This window comes from Oncorhynchus nerka, linkage group LG14, assembly GCF_034236695.1.
Source record: "Oncorhynchus nerka isolate Pitt River linkage group LG14, Oner_Uvic_2.0, whole genome shotgun sequence".
Lineage (NCBI taxonomy): Eukaryota > Metazoa > Chordata > Actinopteri > Salmoniformes > Salmonidae > Oncorhynchus > Oncorhynchus nerka.
This window is the reverse complement of record NC_088409.1, coordinates 17,914,109-17,941,763: the sequence shown is the minus strand read 5'-3', so window position 1 is coordinate 17,941,763 and position 27,655 is coordinate 17,914,109. Positions and strand designations below refer to the sequence as shown.

General features: G+C 45.8%; 1 protein-coding gene across 1 annotated transcript; it reads left to right on the top strand.

Annotated features, from left to right (window-relative positions):
* Window positions 1-1,860: 1,860 nt before the first annotated feature.
* Window positions 1,861-22,470, top strand: LOC115118602 (E3 ubiquitin-protein ligase TRIM71-like). The gene is made up of 4 exons (XM_065027603.1): window positions 1,861-3,620; window positions 12,452-12,619; window positions 20,115-20,249; window positions 20,401-22,470. The coding sequence occupies exons 1-4, from the start codon at window positions 2,892-2,894 to the stop codon at window positions 21,850-21,852; spliced, it is 2,484 nt and encodes an 827-aa protein (XP_064883675.1). The 5' UTR covers window positions 1,861-2,891; the 3' UTR covers window positions 21,853-22,470.
* Window positions 22,471-27,655: the final 5,185 nt, after the last annotated feature.

Here is a 27,655-nt window from a genome sequence, read left to right as displayed (position 1 = left end):
CGGCCACTTCCTCCTAGTTAGAGAGGAACCCCCTCTGAGTTTGAATGTTGCCATTAAAGCCATAATGGTCATGATGCTAAATCAGACTGTTTTGAAACAGGAAAGCCTTGAATGATTTATACCTGAGCTCCCACTGTTGTTACCATACCTCCCCTGATCTAACGTAGTCTGGGTACCAGTCTTCAGAACTAACATTCCACTCCTTCCTACTCGTCTTTGGCAAATGACAAGAGTGGCAAGGAATCGAATGTTATTACTGAACAGAGACAACAACCAGGCTAGCTCTAACACACTGTTATTACCATACTGCTCCTGCTCTGATGCGTTTTCACAGACCTGGGAGGGGGGCGTTCACTATCAATTACCCCATTTGATCATGACAAGAGGCGGCGACCTGACCAGCGTTTGGCCCTCTTGTGACTGTGGTAAAGGTTTTAATCAAGTGCAATAAAGTTGGCCATTATTCTGTAAAATAACAAGGGCCATCAATATCTTGAATGTCAAATGAAAAGTAATGGGAAGACAAACATGCTACCTTTCCTGTTATTTAGGTTGCTGGGACAATAACTTGAATGTCCCTGGCTACTTCAAAGTAGATCATATTTCTGGTTCTGAACTGAATGTTTTTGAACACTCTACTCTCTTTCCCAGCGTCAACTCGCTTCCTTTAGTAACCAGAAAATACATCCTGGCATTATGATCATAACATTCAGTTCAGAACCAGAAATACGATCTACTTTGAAGTAGCCAGGGACATTGAAGTTATTGTCCCAGCAACCTAAATAACAGGAAAGGTAGCATGTTTATCCACCCGGGACTTTTGATTTGACATTCAGATATTGATTGGGCTTGGTAGAGTATTACTGGTGTTCATGTGATTCCCATGTTTTATGTCTCCGAGTCTTTCACAGATTTGATTTCCCAAGTGTAATATGACTCAGGGAAGGGAGACATGCATGTTAGAAGTTGACCCCCTGCCTACCCCGTGCCTACCCCGGCCATCAACACAAGTGCTGTGGAACTGTCCTCTTAGTCAAATGGTTAATGGTTCCTCCCGTTGGAGACTCGGGTTCAGATCTCGGCTGGTTAGACGGACAACCAAGTTGTCTTTGGCCATTTCCAACACTGACGCTTCTTGACTCTTTCTTTCCATAGTGCCCCAGTCCTAGTAGCCTCTTGGGTTTTTCCTCTGAGCAGGATTGGGCGGGGCCAGCTCCTTATCCAGGACTGGATAATGGGGTCAGAGCTCTGTCACCCAGGCTGGCTTCCCACTGCTTATTTTGGACTGCCAACATGTAAAGGATAAACCTCACTGGGGTTGTCCTGTCCTGGCCACTGTGTGTGTGTGAGATATTCCTGGAGACTGAACCCAAAGCACAACATCAATGGCATGGCCTTCACAGAGGCATGCAGAGTAAGCATTGTTTGTCCGTCTGAGACAGGGTGAATGGATACGATCATGATCAGTCATTTATTTGTTCACATTCAAAGTGGGCATTAGAGTTGTTTAAATAAAACGTTAGCATTAGGCTACTTACTGCAGTTTAAATACAAATGATTGCGTTTTTCGTTGTTTTAAATACACAAGCCAGAGAGAACGTTTGATTTAGTTTGCCTGGTACCATGGAACCAATGGAATCGTCTCAAAAGTATCAAATGAAATTAAAGCCAGTCTATAATTTTTTCCAGGAAATTAAAATATTGAAATATATCCCTTGTTTTTGCACAACTGCTGTTTGAGGTCTACGCCACGAAATATTGCATACTATATTGTAACATTTCCAATTAAAATGTTACTGTTAAAATGGCATGAATAGGGAGACGCTAGTATGTAACTGCCCAGCCCCGCTCTCCAACAAAGTCCCCTTCCGTGTGATGAAACGGAAGTATGCTCACAGCTGTAGGATTAGAGACATTCAGGGCATTTTCGAGAAACTCACGTCCTGCAGTTAACATGGCACATAATACACATATATAGTAAAACCGTCGTTGTACCTATTGATATGTGGTTTAGTTCAACATGCGTAAAACGCGTGCACAAGCGCAAATGAACACAATTCCATGGAACGCTTCATTGCAAGGAACGAATGGATTCATTCTGCGTTGGCGGATGGTCAAGGAAAGTCAGGGGAAAACGCTGGACATTTGATCTCAACAAAGTGCAGCCTTTTATTGAGCACAACGAATGCATCACAGAGAGCATTTCGTTCAGAGAAGGTATCATAGAGTAACAAATCCTTTTTGGGAGACTGTTCAGCAACTGTTTGGCTATTTGATCTTATATGCGCGCAAGTATCGAACTTATTACATCAAATGGATTCATTATTTAATTGCCTTCAACAGTCTCTGTTTGATGCGCATGGTTGGTTACATTTGAAAGAGTTGTGATGGTGGATTGGAATAATTGGGCGGACACTTACTGTTAACACGTTTGTGCGTAAATGAACAGAGGAATTGATAACGAAAACCGGCAGTGGCCCTTCTCTGTGCTTGGGGAGAATTCGGGTGGGGGACACGCAGCCGATTTCATGTTTGCCACAATATTGGTTTATTCCCCGCAGCATTGACGTAAACAAGAACAAACAACTCTGTAATATTAAGTTATAATTACTCTCAAATTTCAATACGCAAAACACGTAAAATGTGAATTATGTATGCAAATAAGGAAGACCCGAAGTTGTTTCTATTCCAAAGAGCTTTCGTTGACGTTGACTGCCATTCCAATTTCCTTCAAACGCACGTCCTTCACCGGCAGACCTATTTAATCAGTTACACATTTTATTTGGTGTCAGTGAGTGGATACCAATTTTGCACAATAGGAGCAACATTTAATAGAACCATTTAATCTAGTCTATCGTCATTGCATCTATTTACAAAGGAAACCGTAGGCTATGTCTAAATGCGGGTTTAAAGACCCCTATTCCAAAGCAGTCGTGCAAATGGCTTCATTCCCTGACTCAGACTTGATGACATGCCCCCTATGCAAACAACTGTGCTGCTCCTCTGCTCCACTCTCCTCCAACTCTTCTACCTCCTCGTCCTCGTCTCATACCTCAACTAGCTCATCTACCTCATCCTCCAGAAGGCTCCACGTCCTCCCATGCCTCCATGCCTTCTGCAGGCAGTGTCTGGAGGGCCAGCGGAACCCCGAAGACCCCTTGAAACTCCGGTGCCCGACTTGTGACCTAAAGGTTCTAATGCCCGTATCAGGAGTAGATGCCTTGCCCTCGTCAAACTTTTTATTTAGCAACATGTTGGATGCCGTGGTAAATTTGTCTGAGGAGCAAATCAACAATACTGTTAGCAGCAGGAGCAACAACTTGTCTCACAGACACAGCAGAGAGCCCCTGTGCAGCTCTTGCAACGAGGGCAATCCCGCTACCTCTCACTGCCGAGACTGCCAGGAGTACCTATGTAACAACTGTGTATGGGCACACCAGAGGGTCCGGCTTACCAAAGAACATTTCATTGATAGACTAGTGGAGAGTCTGTTTCACCAACACCTGGGGAACCGAACCAACAACTCTAACAACTCTCCTACTGCCACTCTGAGCCGGTCCTCCTTCCAGTCGAGCTACTCTCTGCTGCCTGTCTTTAAGGACAGAGAGCATGACAATGCGGTAAGTTTCTCCATCTAACAGCAGTAATGTTGTTTAATATCATCATGAGATAGCCCCCATCCTCCCATATCCTCTGTCTGACCCACCACCTCTTCAAAGCCTAATGTGGGTTTGGGTGTTATTGGACACCTCTTCAAAGCCTAATGTGGGTTTTGGTGTTATTGGACACCTCTTCAAAGCCTAACGTGGGTTTCGGTGTTATTGGACAAACTCAAATGGGATCTACCATTTGGGCTTGACATTCCATAGCAATATCACAGTCTCATAACACCAATTTCTCAGTCTCATAATACCAAAGTCATGGATAAATAATCTATGATATAAATGTACATTTGGAGAGTAGTTGGAGCAGTGTCTCTGCTGGGGTGTACTTGGACTAAGCAGCAGTGCAGTCCCTCACTCCTGTCCATTGTCTAACGTCACTAGGTGTCATTCTGACGTCACTACTAGGTGCCATTCTAACGTCAGTAGGCGTCATTCTGAAATCACTAGGTGTCATTCTGATGTCACTACTAGATGCCATTCTAACGTCAGTAGGCGTCATTCTGAAATCACTAGGTGTCATTCTGACGTCACTACTAGGTGTCATTCTGACGTCACTACTAGGTGTCATTCTGACGTCACTACGAGGTGTCATTCTGACGTCACTACGAGGCGCCATTCTGACGTCACTACTAGGCGCCATTCTAACGTCACTACTAGGCGCCATTCTGACGTCACTACTAGGCGTCATTCTGACGTCACTACTAGGTGCCATTCTAACGTCAGTACTAGGCGTCATTCTGACGTCACTACTAGGTGCCATTCTAACGTCAGTAGGCGTCATTCAGTGTGGTGTAGGAGTGCCTGCTCCCAATAGAGAAAGGTACAGGAAGCCTTTACTCAGTGGAAGGCCAGTCGGAATGTCATGACGTTGGCCTTTAGCAGAGCAGTCATCTGGGAGACATGTTGAGGATGGGACTACACACACATTCTCTCTGTATTCACACACCCCCACAGACACACTTTCTATTTGTTCTACCCATTCATCCTCTTGTCTACTACTTCTCTCTACAGTCTCTGGTGAGAACGTTGAATGTTACAGAGAACACTGTAACACCAGCTCAGTGAGATGGTTGAACATTCCTGCCTTGTAGTGGGGCAAAGCCAAAGAAATCCAGGATCTGAATAGCCATGACAACAAGTAGGTTGGGTTGAAGTTAGCCACCTCAGACATAGTGTGCATCCCAAATGGCACCCTATTCCATAAATAGTGCACTACTTTTGACCAGGGCCCATAGTGTGGACATAGTTTTGGTTAGATTTGTATTTATTTTTCCCTGCCAGACGTTTGACTAGAAACTCAACTCTCTACGAAACCTTATGTAACTTATTGTCTAAAAAACAATTTCCCTTTTCTAGTTGTGAATGGCCTTTGGTCAGAACTAGTAGGAGGTCCATATCCATTCAATGTTTAAGATGAGAGAATGTTGTTCTCTCTCTCTGTCTCTGTCTGTCTCTGTCTGTCTCTCTCTGTCTCTCTCTCTGTCTCTCTCTCTCTGTCTCTCTCTCTCTCTCTCTCTCTGTGTGTTGACTTTGATTCCAACAGAAGGTCACAAGGTGGAAGGGACGGAAGCCCGTCACTGCATTGTTGCTGTTGTCTGTTTTCTCCCTCAGGCTTGGGGTCAGGGGTTACGAGGGCATGGCCACACGGGTTGCCATGTGGTGACAGTGTAGAACATTCAGTAAAGAATCACCTAACCCAAACCTTTTTGTAGATTACATTAGGATAGGAAGACTTGATTATTCTATAATGAGGAAATTTGAAAGTTGCTGGTATGTTTAGGCCTTGAGTCATTTGGATAGCCAACCTAGTTTGTTGTGCAGCTTAATGACATTTTAGAGGAATGCATCTAACTCATCCTCTAATCAACAGGACAATAAGAGGTTAGTGGTTAGAAGAGAAGCCTTTTGCGTGATGACACTCCCAGCCTGTCACTAACCAGTTTAGTCTCTGTCTGTAACTCATCTAATGTCAGGACGATCTGATGAGACACTGCTACAGGCTATAGGTTCATGTGTTTTCAGATATTGTCTCAGTCACTAACCAGTTTAGTCTCTGTCTGTAACTCATCTAATGTCAGGACGATCTGATGAGACACTGCTACAGGCTATAGGTTCATGTGTTTTCAGATATTGTCTCAGTCACTGAAATAAAAGCCACTGTTGCCGTTATTGACTAGAGGCCCGTCTCTCATTGACTACACTGACAGCTATGAACATTCAATCAATGATTCCACAGTACATTAGACAGTTAACTGGGGGGAGGCCCGTCTCTCATTGACTACACTGACAGCTATGATCATTCAGTCAATGATTCCACAGTACATTAGACAGTTAACTGGGGGGAGAGGCCCGTCTCTCATTGACTACACTGACAGCTATGAACATTCAGTCAATGATTCCACAGTACATTAGACAGTTAACTGGGGGAGAGGCCCGTCTCTCATTGACTACACTGACAGCTATGAACATTCAGTCAATGATTCCACAGTACATTAGACAGTTAACTGGGGGAGAGGCCCGTCTCTCATTGACTACACTGACAGCTATGAACATTCAGTCAATGATTCCACAGTACATTAGACAGTTAACTGGGGGGAGGCCCGTCTCTCATTGACTACACAGGGGGCTGCTGAGGGGAGAACGGCTCATAATAATGGCTAGAATGGAAGAGTGTCGAACACAAGGAAACCATGGGTCTGATGTGGTTTATACCATTCCATGTATTCCTTTCTAGCCATTACTATGAGCCTGTCCTCCCCAATTAAGGTGCCAGCTACCGCCTGTGATTGGCTACCATCGCTCCTACCAGTGCAGTGAACTCGTGAGGAATCTTGTCTGGTTTGTCATTCTGTCTAGCTGGGGATCTCCTCTGTGAACCAACCTCAGTCACTATTTTATTATTCTGTTTCAGTTCTTCTTCCTCCCTGTGCCTCTCTTTTTCAATTTTAACCCATTTCATGTAAGAGAGGGAGCCCCTCCCGGTGCTTTGATATTGAAAACTATTGAAAACTGCCCTGGCCCAGCCCCAGTTTATCCCCGGCCCAGCTTAGGACCTAACCAGAGAGAGAGGGCTTCCTTTCCTCCTATGGTAGGACCAGACCTTCATCAGGAATGTGGAACGGTCTTCATTAGGGATGAGGAGGGAGGCCTGACTGGCAGTATTACTAATAGACCTCTTATGTAACAGAATTAGAAACCAGACAGAAGAACTGGAGATCTGTTGTTTTATTCCCATGGAAAGTTCTCTCTCTAATGTTCCTCTATTCCTGCTAGTTCAGCTGGTTCTGAAGGTGGATGAACATTGTAGATGTTGTCCATATTGTTAGTTCTAGACCAAACCTTTAATACACGTTAAAGTTCTACTGTAGGCTACACATGCACAACCATTGCATTGGCAGGACTCAGGTCTTTTAATGAAAGGAATTGTACATCTTTTCTCCCCGTGACTATAAATCTCTGTGTTGAAGAGACTTTGAAAATAGTTTTAACTTGACAGAGTGGACGTTTGGTTTCCCTGCTGGTCCTACAAGGTGGCAGACATCAGGAGACATTGCATTAACGATGGGGCCCAGCCTTCTCATTGGGAATATCAAAACCATGTCTAGCCAAAATAACTCTGTTTATACGTCCCAAATGGCACCCTATGCCCTAGATAGTGCACTACTTTTGACCTGCCCCCCCTAAGGTAAAGTAGTGCACTATGAAGGGAATAGGGTGCCATTTGGAACGTAGACTCTGTGTTGCCATAAAGCAGGCAGCACGGCTGGCGAGTCAGTGGAACATATGTCTGAACATTTAATGCTGTTGTATGAAGAAGACAGATGGAACAGTCAGTCCAGTCCAGGGACATAAAGAAAGCAGTTGGAATGGTCTGCAGATTGTGTTTCTGATGAACAGTGGGAAGTAGAAGGGGGATTCACTCAGTGTGGGTCACGTTTCTTCTTCTGCTGAGTGTAGATTTTAGTACAGATGGAATATCACCATTGTAGGAAACAGAATGGGTGTACACACAGTCACAGCTGTGTGGAAGTGTTGGACACATCGATCAGTGTAGAGCTGGAGCTTGTCAAAGAGATGTGTCCATGACACTTCCCTGTAGTTGGGTAGTTCCTTCACTCTACCATTAACCAGGGGGCTCATATGGGTGTGTGTGTGTGTGGGGGGTAAGTGTGTGGACTGTAGGGTAGGACACATCGATCAGTGTAGAGCTGGAGCTTGTCAAAGAGAGATGTGTCCATGACACTTCCCTGTAGTTGGGTAGTTCCTTCACTCTACCATTAACCAGGGGGCTCATATGGGTGCGTGTGGGGGGGGGGGGGTGTAAGTGTGTGGACTGTAGGGAAGTCCCCCCACACGCACAGCTCACATGGAAGCGCTTTCATAATTTTATATACAAGAAATGTCTGGCATGGCATCAAAGCAGCTCTTTCACTGGGATGGGATGGAAGCCCTATTCCTAGACAGCGAGGGGCTCTGAAACGTCTCATGTGTTTTGGCTCATGGTCAGTCCATGAGGAGGCACAGTTCTTTATTAGGGTTCTGAAATTCTGGGAACTTCCCCAAAAACTTTTCCAGAAATCCTGGTTGGAAGATCACTGGAATCGGGAGGGAATAAGCAGGAAATCTAGGAACGCTCCAAACAGGAATGTAGAAAAACCTGTGAGTTTCGGTAAAGTTACACGAGTGTTGCTAAATTCCTGTATCAGAACTGGAGGTCATCTACACACAGAACAACTTGGTGTATTGCTTGTAGTGTTCTATTGTAGAGGCTGAGCTATAGAGATCAAGTCCTGCATGTTACTGGAAGAACACCCAAACCAACAAACAAATCAAATCCAGTTTTATTTGTCACATACACATGGTCAGCAGATGTTATTGCGAGTGTAGCGAAATGCTTGTGCTTCTAGTTCCGACCATGCAGTAATATCTAACAAGTAATCTAACAATTTCACAACTACCTTACACTTGTGTGTGTATAAAGGAATGAGTAAGAATATGTACATAAAAATATATGGATGAGCGATGGCCGAACGGCATAGGCAAGATGCAGTAGATGGTATAGAGTACAGTATATACATATGAGATGAGTAATGTAGGGTATGTAAACATTATTTAAAGTGGCATTGTTTAAAGTGACTAGTGATACATTTATTACATCCAATTTTTCATTATTAAAGTGGCTAGAGATGAGTCAGTATGTTGGAAGCAGCTACTCAATGTTAGTGGTGGCTGTTTTTAACAGTCTGATGGCCTTGAGATAGAAGCTATTTTTCAGTCTCTCAGTCCCTGCTTTGATGCACCTGTACTGACCTCGCCTTCTGGATGATAGCGGGGTGAACAGGCAGTGGCTCGGGTGGTTGTTGTCCTTGATGATCTTTTTGGCCTTCCTGTGACATCGGGTGGTGTAGGTGTCCTGGAGGGCAGGTAGGTTGCCCCCAGTGATGCGTTGTGCAGACCTCACTACCCCTTGGAGAGACTTACGGTTGTGGGCAGAGCAGTTGACGTACCAGGCGGTGATACAGCCCGACAGGATGGTAAAAGTTTAAGTGTTTTTGGTGACGAGCTGAATTTGTTCAGCCTCCTGAGGTTGAAGAGGTGCTGCTGCGCCTTCTTCACCACGCTGTCTGTGTGGGTGGATCATTTCAGTTTGTCCGTGATGTGTACACCGAGGAACTTAAAACTTACCACCTTTTCCACTACTGTCCCGTCGATGTGTTTCCTGAAGTCCACAGTTATCTCCTTTGTTTTGTTGACATTGAGTGTGAGGTTATTTTCCTGACACCACACTCCGAGGGCCCTCACCTCCTCCCTGTAGGCCGTCTTGTCGTTGTTGGTAATCAAGCCTACCACTGTAGTGTCGTCTGCAAACTTGATGATTGAGTTGGAGGTGTGCATGGCCATGCAGTCGTGGGTGAACAGGAGAGGGCTGAGAACGCACCCTTGTGGTGCCCCAGTGTTGAGGATCAGCGGGGTGGAGATGTTGTTTCCTACCCTCACCACCTGGGGGCAGCCCGTCAGGAAGTCCAGGACCCAGTTGCACAGGGTGGGGTCGAAACCCAAGGTCTTGAGCTTGGTAACCGTTTTGAATAACAAACGTATTATTTTGGCTGCCATCTTTCTCCTCTCCTCTGCTGCTCTGATCTGGGGGCTAAAGACATCAGCATACTTCAGTTGGGCTGGCTGCTAGCCCAAACCCAATGAGTGTACTCGCAAACTCGTTTAAAAGACCTTCGCTTGAAAAACGTGAAAAAAGCGTCAATATTACCATTTGTTGATTTGAGACCCCGTAGCCAGTATAAACTTCATCAAAATAGTCCCAATTAATTGAAGATAACCCAAGATACCCGTCATTCATTTAGACATTTTTATGTTTGCTGCAGCATGAAAAAATGTGTGGCCAAACAGCTGAAAAAAACCCTTACCAAAGTCCTAAACGTGGTGTTGAGGGCTGTGTTAGAGGTCCTAAAGGGCTGTGTTAGAGGTCCTAAAGGGCTGTGTTAGAGGTCCTAAAGGGCTGTGTTAGAGGTCCTAAAGGGCTGTGTTAGAGGTCCTAAAGGGCTGTGTTAGAGGTTGTCAGCCTGTTGAGAGCTGTGTTAGAGGTGTTAGTCAGCGCTGATGGTTGGCCTTTGTTGTGGGGAGCAGAAAGCACCTCCGAATCAGTTGACATTTTCAAATGGCTGACTGGGAAGAGGGAAGGGGCCAATGGGTGAGCTATGTACCCCGACCCATGCTGAGTGATCCATCATTTAATTTGAGGGCTTTGTGGTGCTGAGTGGACTAAACACACACACTCTCGTACTGAATCTCCAGAACTAACTCTAGAGCATCCAGTCTAAATGAACTCTCATTGTGAAAACTCTCTGACAACTTAACCTCTGCATTAAACCTTAGTATCGTCAGAGTATGTCCCCACACCAGCACCAAGTTATATTATGACTGTTGCTATAGAGACATGTACTAGCTAAGTACTATACAGTGCTTGAATGGATTTCTGGATACGTGCCACACATACATACATTTGAGTGGTAATACATAGGAACACAGCTAAGATAAACATCTTTAGGGGCTCTGTATTGTAAATATTGATGTTCTTGGCAACAGACCAATGTAGTTGTTTATTGGCCTCCTTTCTCTATACAATGTAGTGATTGGCCTGCATCACTCACCCTGCTTTCTCCATCCTATCCTGTACGCTCTGCCCTTTCACTCCTGCAGTGATGGGAAAAGTAGCCATTCGTCATACTTGAGTAAAGGTATCTTAATAGAAAATGACTCAGGTGAAAGTCACCCAGTAAAATACTATGTGAGAAAGCCAAAGTATTCTGTTTCAATATACTTAAGTATCAAAAGTAAAAGTGTAAATCATTTCAAATTCCTTATATTAAGAAAACCAGACGGCATGATTTTTGTGTTTTTTTTTAACTGTATTTACGGATAGCCAGGGGCACACTCCAATACTCAGACATAATTTACAAACAAAGCATTTGTGTTTAGTGAGTCCATCGGATCAGAGGCAGAAGGGATGACCGGGGATATTCTCTTGATAAGTGTGTGAATTGGACCATCTCCCTTTCCTGCTAAGCATTCTAAATGTCATGAGTACTTTTGGATGTCAGAGAAACTGTATAGAGTAAAATGTACATTATTTTCTTTAGGAATGTAGTGAAGAAAAAGTTGTCAAAAATACAGTGTAGATACAAAAAAATATATACTTATGTAGTATTTTAGAGTAATTTTACTTAAGTACTTCACACCACTGCACTCCTGCTTCCTCTCTTTCATTCTTTCTTACCCTTGTTTCTTCTTTCACTCTACTCTGCTTTAGACAGGACTGTGTCCAAAACACTGAGTATGTGATGCCATACAGTACATCGTTGTGCAGAGCCATAGCTTAATGTCATTGTTACTATTATTAAATCGCCAGGACCCGAGTCAACATGTTAGATACTGTACAGAATGTAACAATAGAACTGGCTGCGGTTGGTTGTTGCTGTATGTGAGAGGATAGATGTTCTGTTGCTGACTGTCTGCTTCTGTGCCTGTTCCCTCTGCAGGTTCTGTTGCTGACTGTCTGCTCCTGTGCCTGTCCCTCTGCAGGTTCTGTTGCTGACTGTCTAATTATGTGCCTGTCCCTCTGCAGGTTCTGTTGCTGACTGTCTAATTCTGTGCCTGTCCCTCTGCAGGTTCTGTTGCTGACTGTCTAATTCTGTGCCTGTTCCCTCTGCAGGTTCTGTTGCTGACTGTCTAATTATGTGCCTGTCCCTCTGCAGGTTCTGTTGCTGACTGTCTAATTATGTGCCTGTCCCTCTGCAGGTTCTGTTGCTGACTGTCTAATTCTGTGCCTGTCCCTCTGCAGGTTCTGTTGCTGACTGTCTAATTCTGTGCCTGTCCCTCTGCAGGTTCTGTTGCTGACTGTCTAATTCTGTGCCTGTCCCTCTGCAGGTTCTGTTGCTGACTGTCTAATTCTGTGCCTGTCCCTCTGCAGGTTCTGTTGCTGACTGTCTAATTCTGTGCCTGTCCCTCTGCAGGTTCTGTTGCTGACTGTCTAATTCTGTGCCTGTCCCTCTGCAGGTTCTGTTGCTGACTGTCTAATTCTGTGCCTGTCCCTCTGCAGGTTCTGTTGCTGACTGTCTAATTCTGTGCCTGTCCCTCTGCAGGTTCTGTTGCTGACTGTCTAATTCTGTGCCTGTCCCTCTGCAGGTTCTGTTGCTGACTGTCTAATTCTGTGCCTGTCCCTCTGCAGGTTCTGTTGCTGACTGTCTGCTTCTGTGCCTGTCCCTCTGCAGGTTCTGCATTTCTTCTGTGATACGTGCTCCGTGCCTGTCTTTAGGGAGGCCAGTGTGGGTTGTCACTCGGGCCACAGCCTCCTCTACCTCCAGGATTCCCTGCAGGACTCCAGGACCCTCACCATCCAGCTGCTGGCAGACGCCCAGCGGGGCAGGCACGCTGTACAGGTGGGTACTGGGATGCAGGGCAGGCACGCTGTACAGGTGGGTACTGGGATGCAGGGCAGGCACGCTGTACAGGTGGGTACTGGGATGCAGGGCAGGCACGCTTTAAGTGGGTAATGTGATGCAGGCATGCTGTAGGTGGTGACTCTCACGTAGATCTATAGGGGGATATACAGAGGGGACTCTACGTAGACCTATAGGGGGACATACAGAGGGGACTCTACGTAGATCTATAGGGGGACATACAGAGGGGACTCTACGTAGATCTATAGGGGGACATACAGAGGGGACTCTACGTAGATCTATAGGGGGATATACAGAGGGGACTCTACGTAGATCTATAGGGGGATATACAGAGGGGACTCTACGTAGATCTATAGGGGGATATACAGAGGGGACTCTACGTAGATCTATAGGGGGATATACAGAGGGGACTCTACGTAGATCTATAGGGGGATATACAGAGGGGACTCTACGTAGATCTATAGGGGGATATACAGAGGGGACTCTACGTTGGTGTGTGTGTGACGACCACTAGTCAGCTCTGACAGTTTGTATTCAGAGTCTTGACGGCATCAGGAGCAGAATGGATCATTAGTGTCCTCTATCACTCCAGCCTCACATGGCCCGGGGAGTGGGAGGGCGGGAGAGAGGGAGGGAGAGCGGGCGAGAGAGAGAGGCCATAGTGCCCATTTATAGCCCCTGTAATACTATGTCTGCGTCCCAAATGGCACCATGTTCCCTACATAGCGTTCTACTTTTGACCATAGCCCTATGAAGGGAATAGGGTGTCAGCCCTGTGAAGGGAATAGGGTGTCAGCCCCGTGAAGGGAATAGGGTGTCAGCCCCGTGAAGGGAATGGGGTGTCAGCCCCGTGAAGGGAATGGGGTGTCAGCCCCGTGAAGGGAATTGGGGTGTCAGCCCTGTGAAGGGAATTGGGGTGTCAGCCCCGTGAAGGGAATTGGGGTGTCAGCCCCGTGAAGGGAATTAGGGTGTCAGCCCCGTGAAGGGAATTAGGGTGTCAGCCCCGTGAAGGGAATTAGGGTGTCCGCCCCGTGAAGGGAATTAGGGTGTCCGCCCCGTGAAGGGAATTAGGGTGTCAGCCCCGTGAAGGGAATTAGGGTGTCAGCCCCGTGAAGGGAATTAGGGTGTCAGCCCCGTGAAGGGAATTAGGGTGTCAGCCCCGTGAAGGGAATTAGGGTGTCAGCCCCGTGAAGGGAATAGGGTGTCAGCCCCGTGAAGGGAATTAGGGTGTCAGCCCCGTGAAGGGAATTAGGGTGTCAGCCCCGTGAAGGGAATTAGCGTGTCAGCCCCGTGAAGGGAATTAGGGTATCACCTGGGATGCAGACAACCACTCAGAACATTTACATTTACATTTAAGTCATTTAGCAGACGCTCTTATCCAGAGCGACTTACAAATTGGTGCATTCACCTTATGACATCCAGTGGAACAGTAGTACATCTAAATCTTTTAAGGGGGAGGGGGGGTGAGAGGGATTACTTTATCCAGAACATTAGGCCACTCCTTCTTAGTCGGCTGGCTGGGAGGTGGGTTGTCCTCCAGCTGTGAATAGAGAGTGAAGGGTGTTGGGAAGAGGATGGCTTTGGGAGGACGGACACAATGGAGAGGAATTCTAGGAAGACGCTTCCTTCCCCCGCCCTGTCCCCATACACCCCCTCCCATATCCCCCAAACCAACTCACTCACATGCCAATGAAATGTGTATGTCCCTCCCCTTTCTCAAAACACAATAGAAAAACACACCTCCCCCTACCCCCTTCAGTTCTGTAACGCTCAGTTGGTGTTTTGAGGCTCACTTAACTTGAAGACCTAATTCACTAAATGCTGCTAACTCAGTCTAGGTTGAGTGTTTTTAGCTCCTGTGAAGAGGCTGTACTATGACAAGGACCAGCCTGATAATCCATTATTTCCTATGAAGAGATTTCATGGGCTGTGTCCCAAATGGCACCCTGTTCCCTATGGGCCCTGGTAAAAAATAGTGCACTACATAAACAATGGGTCCAACTTGGGACACACTTTACATTTACATTTAAGTCATTTAGCAGACGCTCTTATCCAGAGCTACTTACAAATTGGTGCGTTCACCTTATGACATCCAGTGGAACAGCCACTTTACAATAGTGCATCTAAATATTTTAAGGGGGGGGGTGAGAAGGATTACTTTATCCTATCCTAGGTATTCCTTAAAGAGGTGGGGTTTCAGGTGTCTCCGGAAGGTGGTGATTGACTCCGCTGTCCTGGCGTCGTGAGGGAGTTTGTTCCACCATTGGGGGGCCAGAGCAGCGAACAGTTTTGACTGGGCTGAGCGGGAACTGTACTTCCTCAGTGGTAGGGAGGCGAGCAGGCCAGAGGTGGATGAACGCAGTGCTCTTGTTTGGGTGTAGGGCCTGATCAGAGCCTGGAGGTACTGAGGTGCCGTTCCCCTCACAGCTCCGTGAAGGGCACCATGGTCTTGTAGCGGATGCAAGCTTCAACTGGAAGCCAGTGGAGGGAGCGGAGGAGCGGGGTGACGTGAGAGAACTTGGGAAGGTTGAACACCAGACAGGCTGCGGCGTTCTGGATGAGTTGTAGGGGTTTAATGGCACAGGCAGGGAGCCCAGCCAACAGCGAGTTGCAGTAATCCAGACGGGAGATGACAAGTGCCTGGATTAGGACCTGCGCGCTTCCTGTGTGAGGCAGGGTCGTACTCTGCGGATGTTGTAGAGCATGAACCTACAGGAACGGGCCACCGCCTTGATGTTAGTTGAGAACGACAGGGTGTTGTCCAGGATCACGCCAAGGTTCTTAGCGCTCTGGGAGGAGGACACAATGGAGTTGTCAACCCTGATGGCGAGATCATGGAACGGGCAGTCCTTCCCCGGGAGGAAGAGCAGCTCCGTCTTGCCGAGGTTCAGCTTGAGGTGGTGATCCGTCATCCACACTGATATGTCTGCCAGACATGCAGAGATGCGATTCGCCACCTGGTCATCAGAAGGGGAAAGGAGAAGATTAATTGTGTGTCGTCTGCATAGCAATGATAGGAGAGACCATGTGAGGTTATGACAGAGCCAAGTGACTTGGTGTATAGTGAGAATAGGAGAGGGCCTAGAACAGAGCCCTGGGGGACGCCAGTGGTGAGAGCGCGTGGTGAGGAGACAGATTCTCGCCACGCCACCTGGTAGGAGCGACCTGTCAGGTAGGACGCAATCCAAGCGTGGGCCGCGCCGGAGATGCCCAACTCGGAGAGGGTGGAGAGGAGGATCTGATGGTTCACAGTATCGAAGGCAGCCGATAGGTCTAGAAGGATGAGAGCAGAGGAGAGAGAGTTAGCTTTAGCAGTGCGGAGCGCTCTTCAGAGAAGAGCAGTCTCAGTTGAATGACTAGTCTTGAAACCTGACTGATTTGGATCAAGAAGGTCATTCTGAGAGAGATAGCGGGAGAGCTGGCCAAGGACGGCACGTTCAAGAGTTTTGGAGAGAAAAGAAAGAAGGGATACTGGTCTGTAGTTGTTGACATCGGAGGGATCGAGTGTAGGTTTTTTCAGAAGGGGTGCAACTCTCGCTCTCTTGAAGACAGAAGGGACGTAGCCAGCGGTCAGGGATGAGTTGATGAGCGAGGTGAGGTAAGGGAGAAGGTCTCCGGAAATGGTCTGGAGAAGAGAGGCGGGGATAGGGTCAAGCGGGCAGGTTGTTCGGCCGTCACAAGACGCGAGATTTCATCTGGAGAGAGAGGGGAGAAAGAGGTCAGAGCACAGGGTAGGGCAGTGTGAGCAGAACCCGGTGTCGTTTGACTTAGCAAACGAGGATCGGATGGTCGACCTTCTTTTCAAAATGGTTCAGTCATCTGCAGAGAGGGAGGAGGGGGGAGGGGGAGGAGGATTCAGGAGGGAGGAGAAGGTGGCAAAGAGCTTCCTAGGGTTAGAGGCAGATGCTTGGAATTTAGAGTGGTAGAAAGTGGCTTTAGCAGCAGAGACAGAAGAGGAAAATGTAGAGAGGAGGGAGTGAAAGGATGCCAGGTCCGCAGGGAGGCGAGTTTTCCTCCATTTCCGCTCGGCTGCCCGGAGCCCTGTTCTGTGAGCTCGCAATGAGTCGTCGAGCCACGGAGCGGGAGGGAGGACCGAGCCGGCATGGAGGATAGGGGACATAGAGAGTCAAAGGATGCAGAAAGGGGAGGAGAGGAGGGTTGAGGAGGCAGAATCAGGAGATAGGTTGGAGAAGGTTTGAGCAGAGGGAAGAGATGATAGGATGGAAGAGGAGAGCCCGGGGAGAGAGAGCGAAGGTTGGGACGGCACGATACCATCCGAGTAGGGGCAATGTGGGAAGTGTTGGATGAGAGCGAGAGGGAAAAGGATACAAGGTAGTGGTCGGAGACTTGGAGGGGAGTTGCAATGAGGTTAGTGGAAGAACAGCATCTAGTAAAGATGAGGTCGAGCGTATTGCCTGCCTTGTGAGTGGGGGGGAAGGTGAGAGGGTGAGGGTGAGAGGAGAGGAGTGGAAAGAAGGAGGCAGAGAGGAATGAGTCAAAGGTAGACGTGGGGAGGTTAAAGTCGCCCAGAACTGTGAGAGGTGAGCCGTCCTCAGGAAAGGAGCTTATCAAGGCATCAAGCTCATTGATGAACTCTCCGAGGGAACCTGGAGGGCGATAAATGATAAGGATGTTAAGCTTGAAAGGGCTGGTAACTGTGACAGCATGGAATTCAAAGGAGGCGATAGACAGATGGGTAAGGGGAGAAAGAGAGAATGACCACTTGGGAGAGATGAGGATCCCGGTGCCACCACCCCGCTGACCAGAAGCTCTCGGGGTGTGCGAGAACACGTGGGCGGAAAGAGCAGTAGGAGTAGCGGTGTTATCTGTGGTGATCCATGTTTCCGTCAGTGCCAAGAAGTCGAGGGACTGGAGGGAGGCATAGGCTGAGATGAACTCTGCCTTGTTGGCCGCAGATCGGCAGTTCCAGAGGCTACCGGAGACCTGGAACTCCACCTCCCGCTGGGACCACCAGATTAGGTGGCCGCGCCACAGTTGGAGCGTTTGTATGGTCTGTGCAGGGAGGAGAGAACAGGGATAGACAGACACATAGTTGACAGGCTACAGAAGAGGCTACGCTAATGCAAAGGAGATTGGAATGACAAGTGGACTAACTCGAATGTTCAGAAAGGTTACGTGCAAGAATCTTATTGACTAAAATGATTAAAATGATACAGTACTGCTGAAGTAGGCTAGCTGGCAGTGGCTGCGTTGTTGACTTTGTAGGCTAGCTGGCCGTTGTTGACACTACACTAATCAAGTCGTTCCGTTGAGTGTGATAGTTTCCACAGTGCTGCTATTCGGGGGCTAGCTGGCTAGCTAGCAGTGTTGATTACGTTACGTTGCGTTAAAAGAACGACAATAGCTGGCTAGCTAACCTAGAAAATCGCTCTAGACTACACAATTATCTTTGATACAAAGACGGCTATGTAGCTAGCTATGTAGCTAGCTACGATCAAACAAATCAAACCGTTGTACTGTAAAGTTCTGCCACCCCCTCTGCCACACATAATGTTCATGGGCTTGAATGGCACAAAGCCCGAGCTGTAGAACTCTGTCCTGAAAGGTAGAAGACCTTTGGCCTAAAGGGTTACATTAAAACACCATAATCTCATTTGCCGCCTTTTTCTGCCTGTTCTGCCACCCCCTTAACCTCTGAACCAGGATTTGTTACCCCTATAGATGACGTCATTGGTGCTTTCTCTCTGATTGACACCACCACCCTGGTAGTACCCCTCATTCCATTGGTTGAGCTCAGTCCTGCCGGGACGGATCAGGTTATGGACGGTTGTCAGCTTCCACCTAGTGAGAAGTTAATTTAACCTTTTTGTCCTAGTCGGTCACACTTTATATCAAGGCCATTTAGCAGACACTTTTATCCCAAGAGACTTAGTCATGCTTGCATTCACTCTCCCTACAGTTAAAGGCATGTCTGCTGATTAAGCATTTTGGTAGCAGATCTTAACACAGTCTTAACTTAACGCTCTGAGCTTTAGTTCCGACCCCTATATCCACCAGAGGTGCCTCTATAGAGTGACTTCATGATGAGGACCAACTACTGTCTGGAAAACAGCTGCTGTGTTGGCCTGGGGTCAACAGCCTCTCTCCAGCAGTGGTACTGGACCCAGTCTGAGGTATTTAATTCACTTAACCAGCTGGCATCCTACTGAAAAGACTGAGGTCACTCATCAATTCATCCACTGATATGGAGGGGAGGAGAGGAGAGCCATTTACACCATAGTCTCATGATAACCAGTAGCTTGCTGGTCCCTGGTGTAAAAGGTTGAGAAACACTGACCTCCTGCATCTGATAAGGAACAATGTTTCACTATTTAAAGGTCTTGCCGCTCCGATCCCTTTAGAGGGATCATTTTCGTCTACATCCGGTGAATTGCAGAGCGCCAAATTCAAATTAAATTACAAAAAATATTTAATTTTCCTGAAATCACAAGTGCAATACACCAAAACATACCTTAACTTGTTGTTAATCCAGCCGGTGTGTCAGATTTCAAAAAGGCTTTACGGTGAAGGCAAACCATGCGATTATGTGAGGACAGCTCTCAGCAGACAAAACATTACAAACAGCTAGCAGCAAAGTAGATTGGTCACGAAAGTCAGAAAAGCAATAAAATTAATCACTTACCTTTGATCTTTGTATGTTTGCACTCACGAGACTCCCAGTTACACAATAAATATTAGTTTTGTTTGATAAAGATTCTCTTTATATCCAAAAACCTCCATTTGATTGGTGTGTTTTGTTCAGTAATCGTGCGGTCACGACGGGCAGAGGAAAATTCCAAATAATATCCGTAAAGTTCATAGAAACATGTCAAACGTTTTTTATTATCAATCCTCAGGTTGTTTTTACAATAAATAATAGCTAATATTTCAACCGGACGGTAGCCTTTTTAATAGAAGAGAGAAAGAAAAGGTCTCGCTCCCGGCGTGCGCGCATGCACAAATCTGAGGACATCTGGCTATCCACTGACGCAATGTGATCATTCTCTCTCATTTTTTCAGAATAAAAGCCTGAAACTATGTCTAAAGACTGTTCACACCTTGTGGAAGCCATAGGGAAATAATATGGTTGATATCCCTTTAAATGGAGGATACTATGTCTTGCAATGGAAAAGAGTAGTTTCAGAAAAACAGCACTTCCTGGATGGATTTTCCTCAGATTTTCGCCTGCTATATCAGTTCTGTTATACTCACAGACAATATTTTGACCGTTTTGGAAAATTTAGAGTTTTCTATCCTAATCTGCCAATTATATGCATATTCTAGCTTCTGGGCCTGAGAAATTGGCAGTTTACTTTGGGCACGTTTTTCATCCAAATATCAAAATACTGCCCCCTAGCCTAAAGAGATTTTAACCTGTCAGGACTTAACATGTGAATAATGTGTCAATGTACCATTCAAAGGTCATGCTACATTTTGTCCCCACTAAAGCAGTTTCTTAATGATTTACCTGCAGCTGAGCATTGAGAAAGCACAGGCCGTTGCTGAGCAGGTGGAACTGAAGGCCATGGTGGTCCAGTCAGAGGTCAAAGCCATCACACAGCGTCATAAGAAGGCCCTGGAGGAACGAGAGTGTGAACTACTGTGGAAAGTAAGTTGGTTTTCTGCTAAGTAGTATCATACTGTAGGACCTACAGTACATTTACACATTCCAGCAATGTTACAAAACCTGACAAGTGTAACTATCTTTTCTTTCTCCTTTCTGTCCCTTTCCCCTCTCCCTCCTTTTGCCCTCTCTAAAGGTTCAGAATATCCGTCAGGTGAAAGCCAAGTCCCTCTATCTCCAGTTAGAGAAGCTGCACCAGAACCTGACCAAGCTGGACAGCACCATCTCTACAGTAACCCAGGTCCTAGAGAAGGGCAGTAGTCTGGACCTGCTGCTGGCCAGAGAGAGCATGCTCCTCCAGATCACAGAGCTTAAGGCCCTCGGGGAGCTGTTACTGCCGCAGGATGATGATCGCATCCTGTTCACCACCCCCGACCAGACCTTGCTCCTTGCCATCCAGTCCCTAGGTCTGGTCAGCTCCGGGGCCTTCGCCCCCCTCACCAAGGCCCAGGGAGAGGGGCTTTGTCGGGGCTTGCAGGGTAAGCAGGCTTCCTTCACTGTGGTGGGGTATGATCATGATGGAGAGCTCAGGCTGTCTGGTGGGGACGGTGTGTCAGCTGTGGTGGTGGCGTCCGATGGTAACCTGCTAAACGCTGAGGTGACCGACCATCAGAACGGGTTGTACACGGTCAGCTACCTGCCCAATGTAGAAGGAGAACATCTGGTGTCAGTTCTTATCTGCAACCAGCACATCGAAGGCAGCCCCTTTAAAGTGCTGGTCAAGTCTGGCCGTAGCTATGGAGGTATCCCCTTGCCGGTGGCCTCGTTCGGCAGGGAGGGGGACGGAGATGGGCAGCTGTGTCGCCCCTGGGGGGTGTGTGTGGACAAAGAGGGCTACATAATCGTAGCTGACCGAAGCAACAACAGGGTGCAGATCTTCAAGCCGTGCGGTTCCTTCCACCACAAGTTTGGTACGCTGGGCTCTAGACCAGGCCAGTTGGACCGACCAGCTGGGGTGGCCTGCGACAGCCAGAGGAGAATCTTCGTTGCCGACAAGGATAATCACCGCATCCAGATCTTCACCTTTGAAGGCCGGTTCCTCCTCAAGTTCGGGGAGAAGGGAACCAAGACCGGTCAGTTCAGCTACCCCTGGGACGTGGCGGTCAGCTCGGAGGGAAAGATCCTCGTCTCAGACACCCGGAACCACCGCATCCAGCTCTTCAGGCAGGACGGCACATTCCTCAACAAGTACGGCTTTGAGGGGGCTCTATGGAAACACTTGGACTCCCCCAGAGGCGTGGCCTTTACTCAGGAGGACCACCTGGTGGTGACAGACTTCAACAACCACCGTCTGTTGATCATCCGGTCGGACTGCCAGTCGGCCCGCTTCCTGGGATCAGAGGGAACTGGTAACGGTCAGTTCCTGCGGCCGCAGGGCGTAGCAGTGGACCAGGAGGACCGCATTGTGGTGGCTGACTCCCGGAACCACCGGATCCAGGTGTTTCAAACCAACGGCAATTTCTTATGCAAGTTGGGGACTCAGGGTAGCAGCTTTGGACAGATGGATCGCCCATCGGGTATAGCTGTTACTCCTGACGGAAGGATTGTTGCCGTGGACTTTGGAAACAACCGAATCATTATGTTCTAGGCTAGGCAGTTTGTCTGCTGGTTTGCAAAGAAAGAAACATTGAAGAGGAGATTTTGAAACACACCCAGCAGATGCAAATGTCTTTGTGAGCAAATGGAGACGGTAATATTGAAACTTGACCTTTTCTCTCAGCTTTACCTCTATTTTGAAAGAGCAAATCAATGTAGAACATGAACCACTGCCAACAAGGGGTTATTGTCATAAGCTGACATTTTGAACCCTATAGAAGGCCTTCTGTGACAGTATCTGGCTCGATAGTTGTCTTTGCTCCTGATGTGTGCGTCAAAATCTCTGATTTTCTCAGGGAATTTCTTGCATTCTTGAAATATTTCCTACCTCATGTAGCTGTGTATGAATGTACTCCTTTATTATTTGATGGAGATTTTGCCAGTGGAGTTTTGATAAAGTAACTACCTCAATGCAAGAGAAAAGTATAGTTAACATGAAGCAACATTTGGTTGATATTTGCACAGAAAGCACTCACACATTTTCTCTAATTGTTACTGTTGACATAAAGCGTGTGAAATCCCAGAATGTTGCTGAGAACAATGTATTTCCTGTGTTACATACATGTGGAAACGTGGAGTCAGACATTTTTTATAAACTCAGCAACTGTTATTTTTCCATTTTGTTTTTAAATATGCCTTCATACCTCTGTAAAACCTTTTTTACCTCATGTCACAACCACATAGTACCTCAGAACTTCAGTGTCCTCAGGTCAATAGTATCCTGAGTCCCAAATGGCACCCTATTCCCTAAATAGTGCACTACTTTTGACCAGGGCCCATAGGGCACTGGTGCACTAAATAGCGAATAGGTTGTAATCTGAGACTCGTCCTGTAAAATGGATTCTCTCCACAAAATGGCTGCTGCCAGTTTGCTATAGGCAGGTTGAATATTTGATATCAGTGACCATTGTCAGTTCAGTCAGTTGTGTGATTTCAGGGAAAAAACATTTAACAAGGAATTGACCATCTTGAATTGGGTGAATCATCAGAATTATTATTTTCTGGGCATCTATGAAGAATTGTGACTTGAAACTACTGGCAATCATCATTGTTGTTAGGATATATTAATCCTGACATGTATTCATTCATCTAAGGCAACTAGTGCATTCAGCCACAACATAGTGAAGATTAGACAATGACACATTGGTGTGGGTTAACTTGGATTTAATCTCAACCATGTCTGAACCTGAGTCTAAATCTATTTACTGATATCCATTTAGAAATCATTGAAATCTGTGTAGGGGTCTAAGAGTAGTGAAGTTTCATTCTGATATTTTTTGAAGAACAACCTTTCTGCACATGGTTGGTGGTTTAGATTGGCACCCTAATGACGCTACCATGCTCCTTTCTTTGTGTTCGTTGTTTGAAAAGTCTATCGTTGCCTCTGTGCCTCGACTATGTTCCCGTCAAAGAAAGTCATCCGTTTAGCTTTTTTTCCTTCAAAATAGAATGCGTCAATCATGGGAAACCGCGAGAATATTGTTTTATCCTGGTGGCAAATAAAATAATTTTTAAAAGTAAAACTGACCAGTAAATTAAAAGTGACAGCATTGATGTTGACCTCCATTGCCTCCATAGTATTTTCAATAGATATTCTCCGTAGTAACTCCTAGCTGCTTGTCAGTTGCCTGATGACCCACTCATGTAGCCTACAGATGGCTGAGTAACCAAAGCAAAAGGCTCCACATAAATAGAATTCCATCAGCTGCTGCTCCCACACCCACATTCACCCTGCTCTGAACTGTGATGGCAGGGAGTCTGTTGGTCACATTAGACGTTGGAATATCAGTCAGCACAGCAGTTCCTCTCTATTGTATGTACCTCTGTCTGAGAGAACATAACCAAACCAGGTCATTCATGGTTCCACAGTGGCTATTAACTACAGAACATCAAGAACCAGTAAAAATGCAAATGTTAAAATTGAATTCATTTTTTTTCACCAGCTGTAGCCTGCCCTGTGTTATAAACTAGCTGTTCATAGCTATTAATATTGTGCTTATAGCTTGAACTGTTAAAGCCAAGTCCCACTCTCCTCCCTCTGTGTCTCTGACTGTGTCTAATGGGCCAGTATTTCCTGTCTGTTGAGCCACATTGCCGCAAGTGCTGGTTTACGAGGAGAGCTCGGTTCTTTTCCAAATGGCACACTAATCCCTATATAGTGCACTACTTTTGACCAGAGCTTTATGAGCCCTGGTCAATAGTAGTGCACTAAATAGGGACTAGGTTGCCATTTGGCACACCTCGGTGAGTTGGTGAGGCACCATAGCTGTAGGTCTCCAGCTGCTCTAACCCCCAGAAGAGCTGGAAGGCATGCAGCTCGCCAGACACACCTCATATCTCTTTTACCTTAATAATCACAGCTGAGTGTACAGGGGGACCAGTGAGACGTTGGGCTCCAGACACACCGCATATCTCTTTTACCTTAATAATCACAGCTGAGTGTACAGGGGGACCAGTGAGACGTTGGGCTCCAGACACACCTCATATCTCTTTTACCTTAATAATCACAGCTGAGTGTACAGGGGGACCAGTGAGACGTTGGGCTCCAGACACACCTCATATCTCTTTTACCTTAATAATCACAGCTGAGTGTACAGGGGGACCAGTGAGACGTTGGGCTCCAGACACACCTCATCTCTTTTATCTCTTTTACCTTAATAATCACAGCTGAGTGTACAGGGGGACCAGTGAGACGTTGGGCTCCAGACACAGCTTACTCGGTTACATCCTCTTAATGATTGAACCAAAATGGCCACTTTTTAGATGTTGAGTTTCCAGGTGTTTTAGTGGATTATTCACATTGACACTGTTCCAGTGTTGTAGCTTGTGCCTTTTGTTATACAGGAGATAAATTACACTGTTTCTGGGCCATTTGTGACCAGCAGGAAAGGCATTGTGACAAAAACAAACAGTATAAATGGACTATTTGAGGTAATAAATATAACTCTTATAAAAATGGCACACCATCACTGTCATTTAGTTAAGTATTTAATGTTGTCCTTGCTGGTGTGACCCCTGGAATATAAAATAATAATAATGATATATATATATATATTTAACCAGGCAAGTCAGTTAAGAACAAATTCTTATTGACAATGACAACCCACTGTTCCCCGGTAGGCCAACTGCCTTGTCCAGGGGCAGAATGACAGATTTTTACCTTGTCAGCTCAGGGATTCGATCCAGCAACCTTTTGGTTACTGATCCAATGCTCTAATCACTAGGCAACCTGCCACCCCATATATACCTCATTATACAGAAGGATATAGGTATAATGTACATCTTTACCTCAGTATTACTGAGTTACGCCCATTACCTCATTGCTGAACTGTTAATACCTCGTTGGCATGGTTGCATTTTTCAAACCTCAGTTGAATTGCAGTTAGATGTGTGGTCTTATAATGTACTGTTGTTACACTAAAGAATGGAAAGGGAAGGCTTGGAGAAGTTATGAACAGTTTGATCAAGTAGATTAAACTGAGGACAATGCTGCTTCAAATCCACACTGATCTGATGTATTTTCAGTACATTGTTGGTTCCTATATTGTTCCTATAGTTTGAACTTAACTTTGCAGTGAATGTTTCTTAAAAGACCTCAAGGTCTTGACACTTAGAGAAGACTTGTATATTTTAATGCATGATTCAAAAAGTAATTGTGGAAAAGATTTGTCACTGCTTTTTAATTATTTTAGGGTTGTAGTATGTTAAGTTGAGGAGGATGGCTTCCTTTGACTATAAGATTGTATCTATTTTATGAATAGCCTTACTGGGCTCAATCAAGTTACCTCATCATGTCAAACAACAGATTTCAAACAGAAATACATTTGCCTTAAATATTTCAGTATTTTATTAGGACCCTGATTAGCTACTGCTGAAGCAGTACATAACACTATACTAGTAGAGGACATTCAACATGTACTCTGTCTATACTTCCAGTTGGAAGTATCACAAATAATCAAGAAAACTACCAAGGGCTTAAAGGTAACCTTTGAACTTTGTTATTTACCTGTTTCTGTAGTTAGTTTTTTGTCAGGTTGCAAAATTCTGGTAACTTTACAGGTTTTCAAGAATTCCAGGTTGGAGGATTCCCGGAATCAGGAGTGGATAAAGAGGGAGGGAATCTTCTAAACGGGATTTCTGGGAATTGGGGGAAAGTTTATTTGCAACCCTTGCCAGAAGTATACTTTGGGCTCCATTTGATCCATATGGTGGAAATTCAGCACTATAGAGAAATTAAAGGCAATGTTCCCACATTTCGTGGGGACTGGCAGCGTTAACCGTGAATGCAATGTCGACTCAAATCAGAAATGACCTTTTTACATTTTAATTGCGCTATAGCGCTGAACTTCTTCGGTGCAGATTAAATCGAGCCTCAGTCTATCCAAACTATTAGAAATGGTCTGTGTTCCATCCTCCACAGTAAGGTATCTGGTTGAGCAGTATGGGAGGATTCCAGCATTAGTACTTTTCTTCTCATGGAGATAAACAACCGAAGCCTATCAGTTCATAAGAACATGGTCTTAGACAAATTGACTACATGATCATATTAAAGTCAAACTCCGGTAGGTATAATGCTAGTGTTCCACGTTTTGAAAAACTCTCAATAAGCAGCTTTTACCTATTCTGATGAAAAAAATGTTTTTAAAATTACATAAGTTCCAACTTTAAAATGCTTAATCAGATCATTTTGAGTGGAAAAAAAGTACTGACTCAAACAGATTTGTTTTACTTTTCCAATGTATAATTTTTGTTGGTGTCTCATAGTATGTGGGGAAAAATGTCTCAAGGAAAAAATATTCTGTATTGTGACAATTCTATGCTGTTGTGAAATCTATATTATACTGTCAGATGTCTCTGATCCTTAGTCCTAGTCAGGCCATTTTGTGCATGGTGAACGGGGTATATTAATCATTTCATACTTTAGGCCATTTACTCTGGAATTGTGTTCAACCCAAAAAAATTCACTGTATGAAAAACGTTGAGGTCGTTTGACCCTTTTGTGGGGTTTATATAACCTGGAGTCGAGCCTAAATATTGTGCAGTTTCATTTGAAGTGAAATGGAAGGCTGCTCCATATAGATTCCACTTATGAGTGTTTGAAAGGGATAGCAGTGAGATTAGGGGACCCTATACCCTCTATTGACTGGTTGGAAGTGTTGGTGAGCCCTAAATACCACCCTGTTCCCTAGAGCACAGGTGTTAAACTCATTCCACGGAGGGCTGTTTGTTTTCACGTCTTCCTTGTACTTGATTGAGGAATTTAGGTCACCTGGTTGTCTTATGTTTTAGCAGACGCTCTTATCCAGAGAGACTTGCAGTACTGGTCCCTCGCGGGAATCGATCCCACAACCCAGATGTTGCTAGTGCCATGCTCTACCAACTAGACGCATGGAACCTGGGTTGTCTAGGTCTTAATTGAAAGGAAAAACCAAAAACCTGCAGACACTAGACTAGGCCATCCATGGAATGAGTGACACCCCTGCCCTATAGAGGGCACTACTTTTGACTAGAGTCCTATCAAAAGTTGTGCATTATATAGGGACTAGGGTGCCATTTGGGACTCAAGAAGCATTTTGAAGGATGTTAGGTGACTGCTGTTAACCTGCCGTCTGCTTCTCGTCTATATGGACTTAACATTTCCTATGCAGTTTGGGACTTCAATAAAATGGGATTCTTGTATCCAACATCCATTTCCTGATCCGTCTCTTTTTGAGTCCACAGTTATTCAGGCACTGTAGAATACCAGAAAAGCGGTGTGTCCACATACCAAGAGGTGATCAGTGACCAGGCAAAGC

Bases quoted from the DNA above. Each gene is read 5' to 3' on its own strand.
- LOC115118602 (XM_065027603.1), top strand. From the start codon at position 2,892: ATGTCTAAATGCGGGTTTAAAGACCCCTATTCCAAAGCAGTCGTGCAA. The intron at 3,621-12,451 runs GTAAGTTTCTCC...GTCCCTCTGCAG, and splicing joins ACAGAGAGCATGACAATGCG to GTTCTGCATTTCTTCTGTGA. The intron at 20,250-20,400 runs GTAAGTTGGTTT...CCCTCTCTAAAG, and splicing joins AGTGTGAACTACTGTGGAAA to GTTCAGAATATCCGTCAGGT.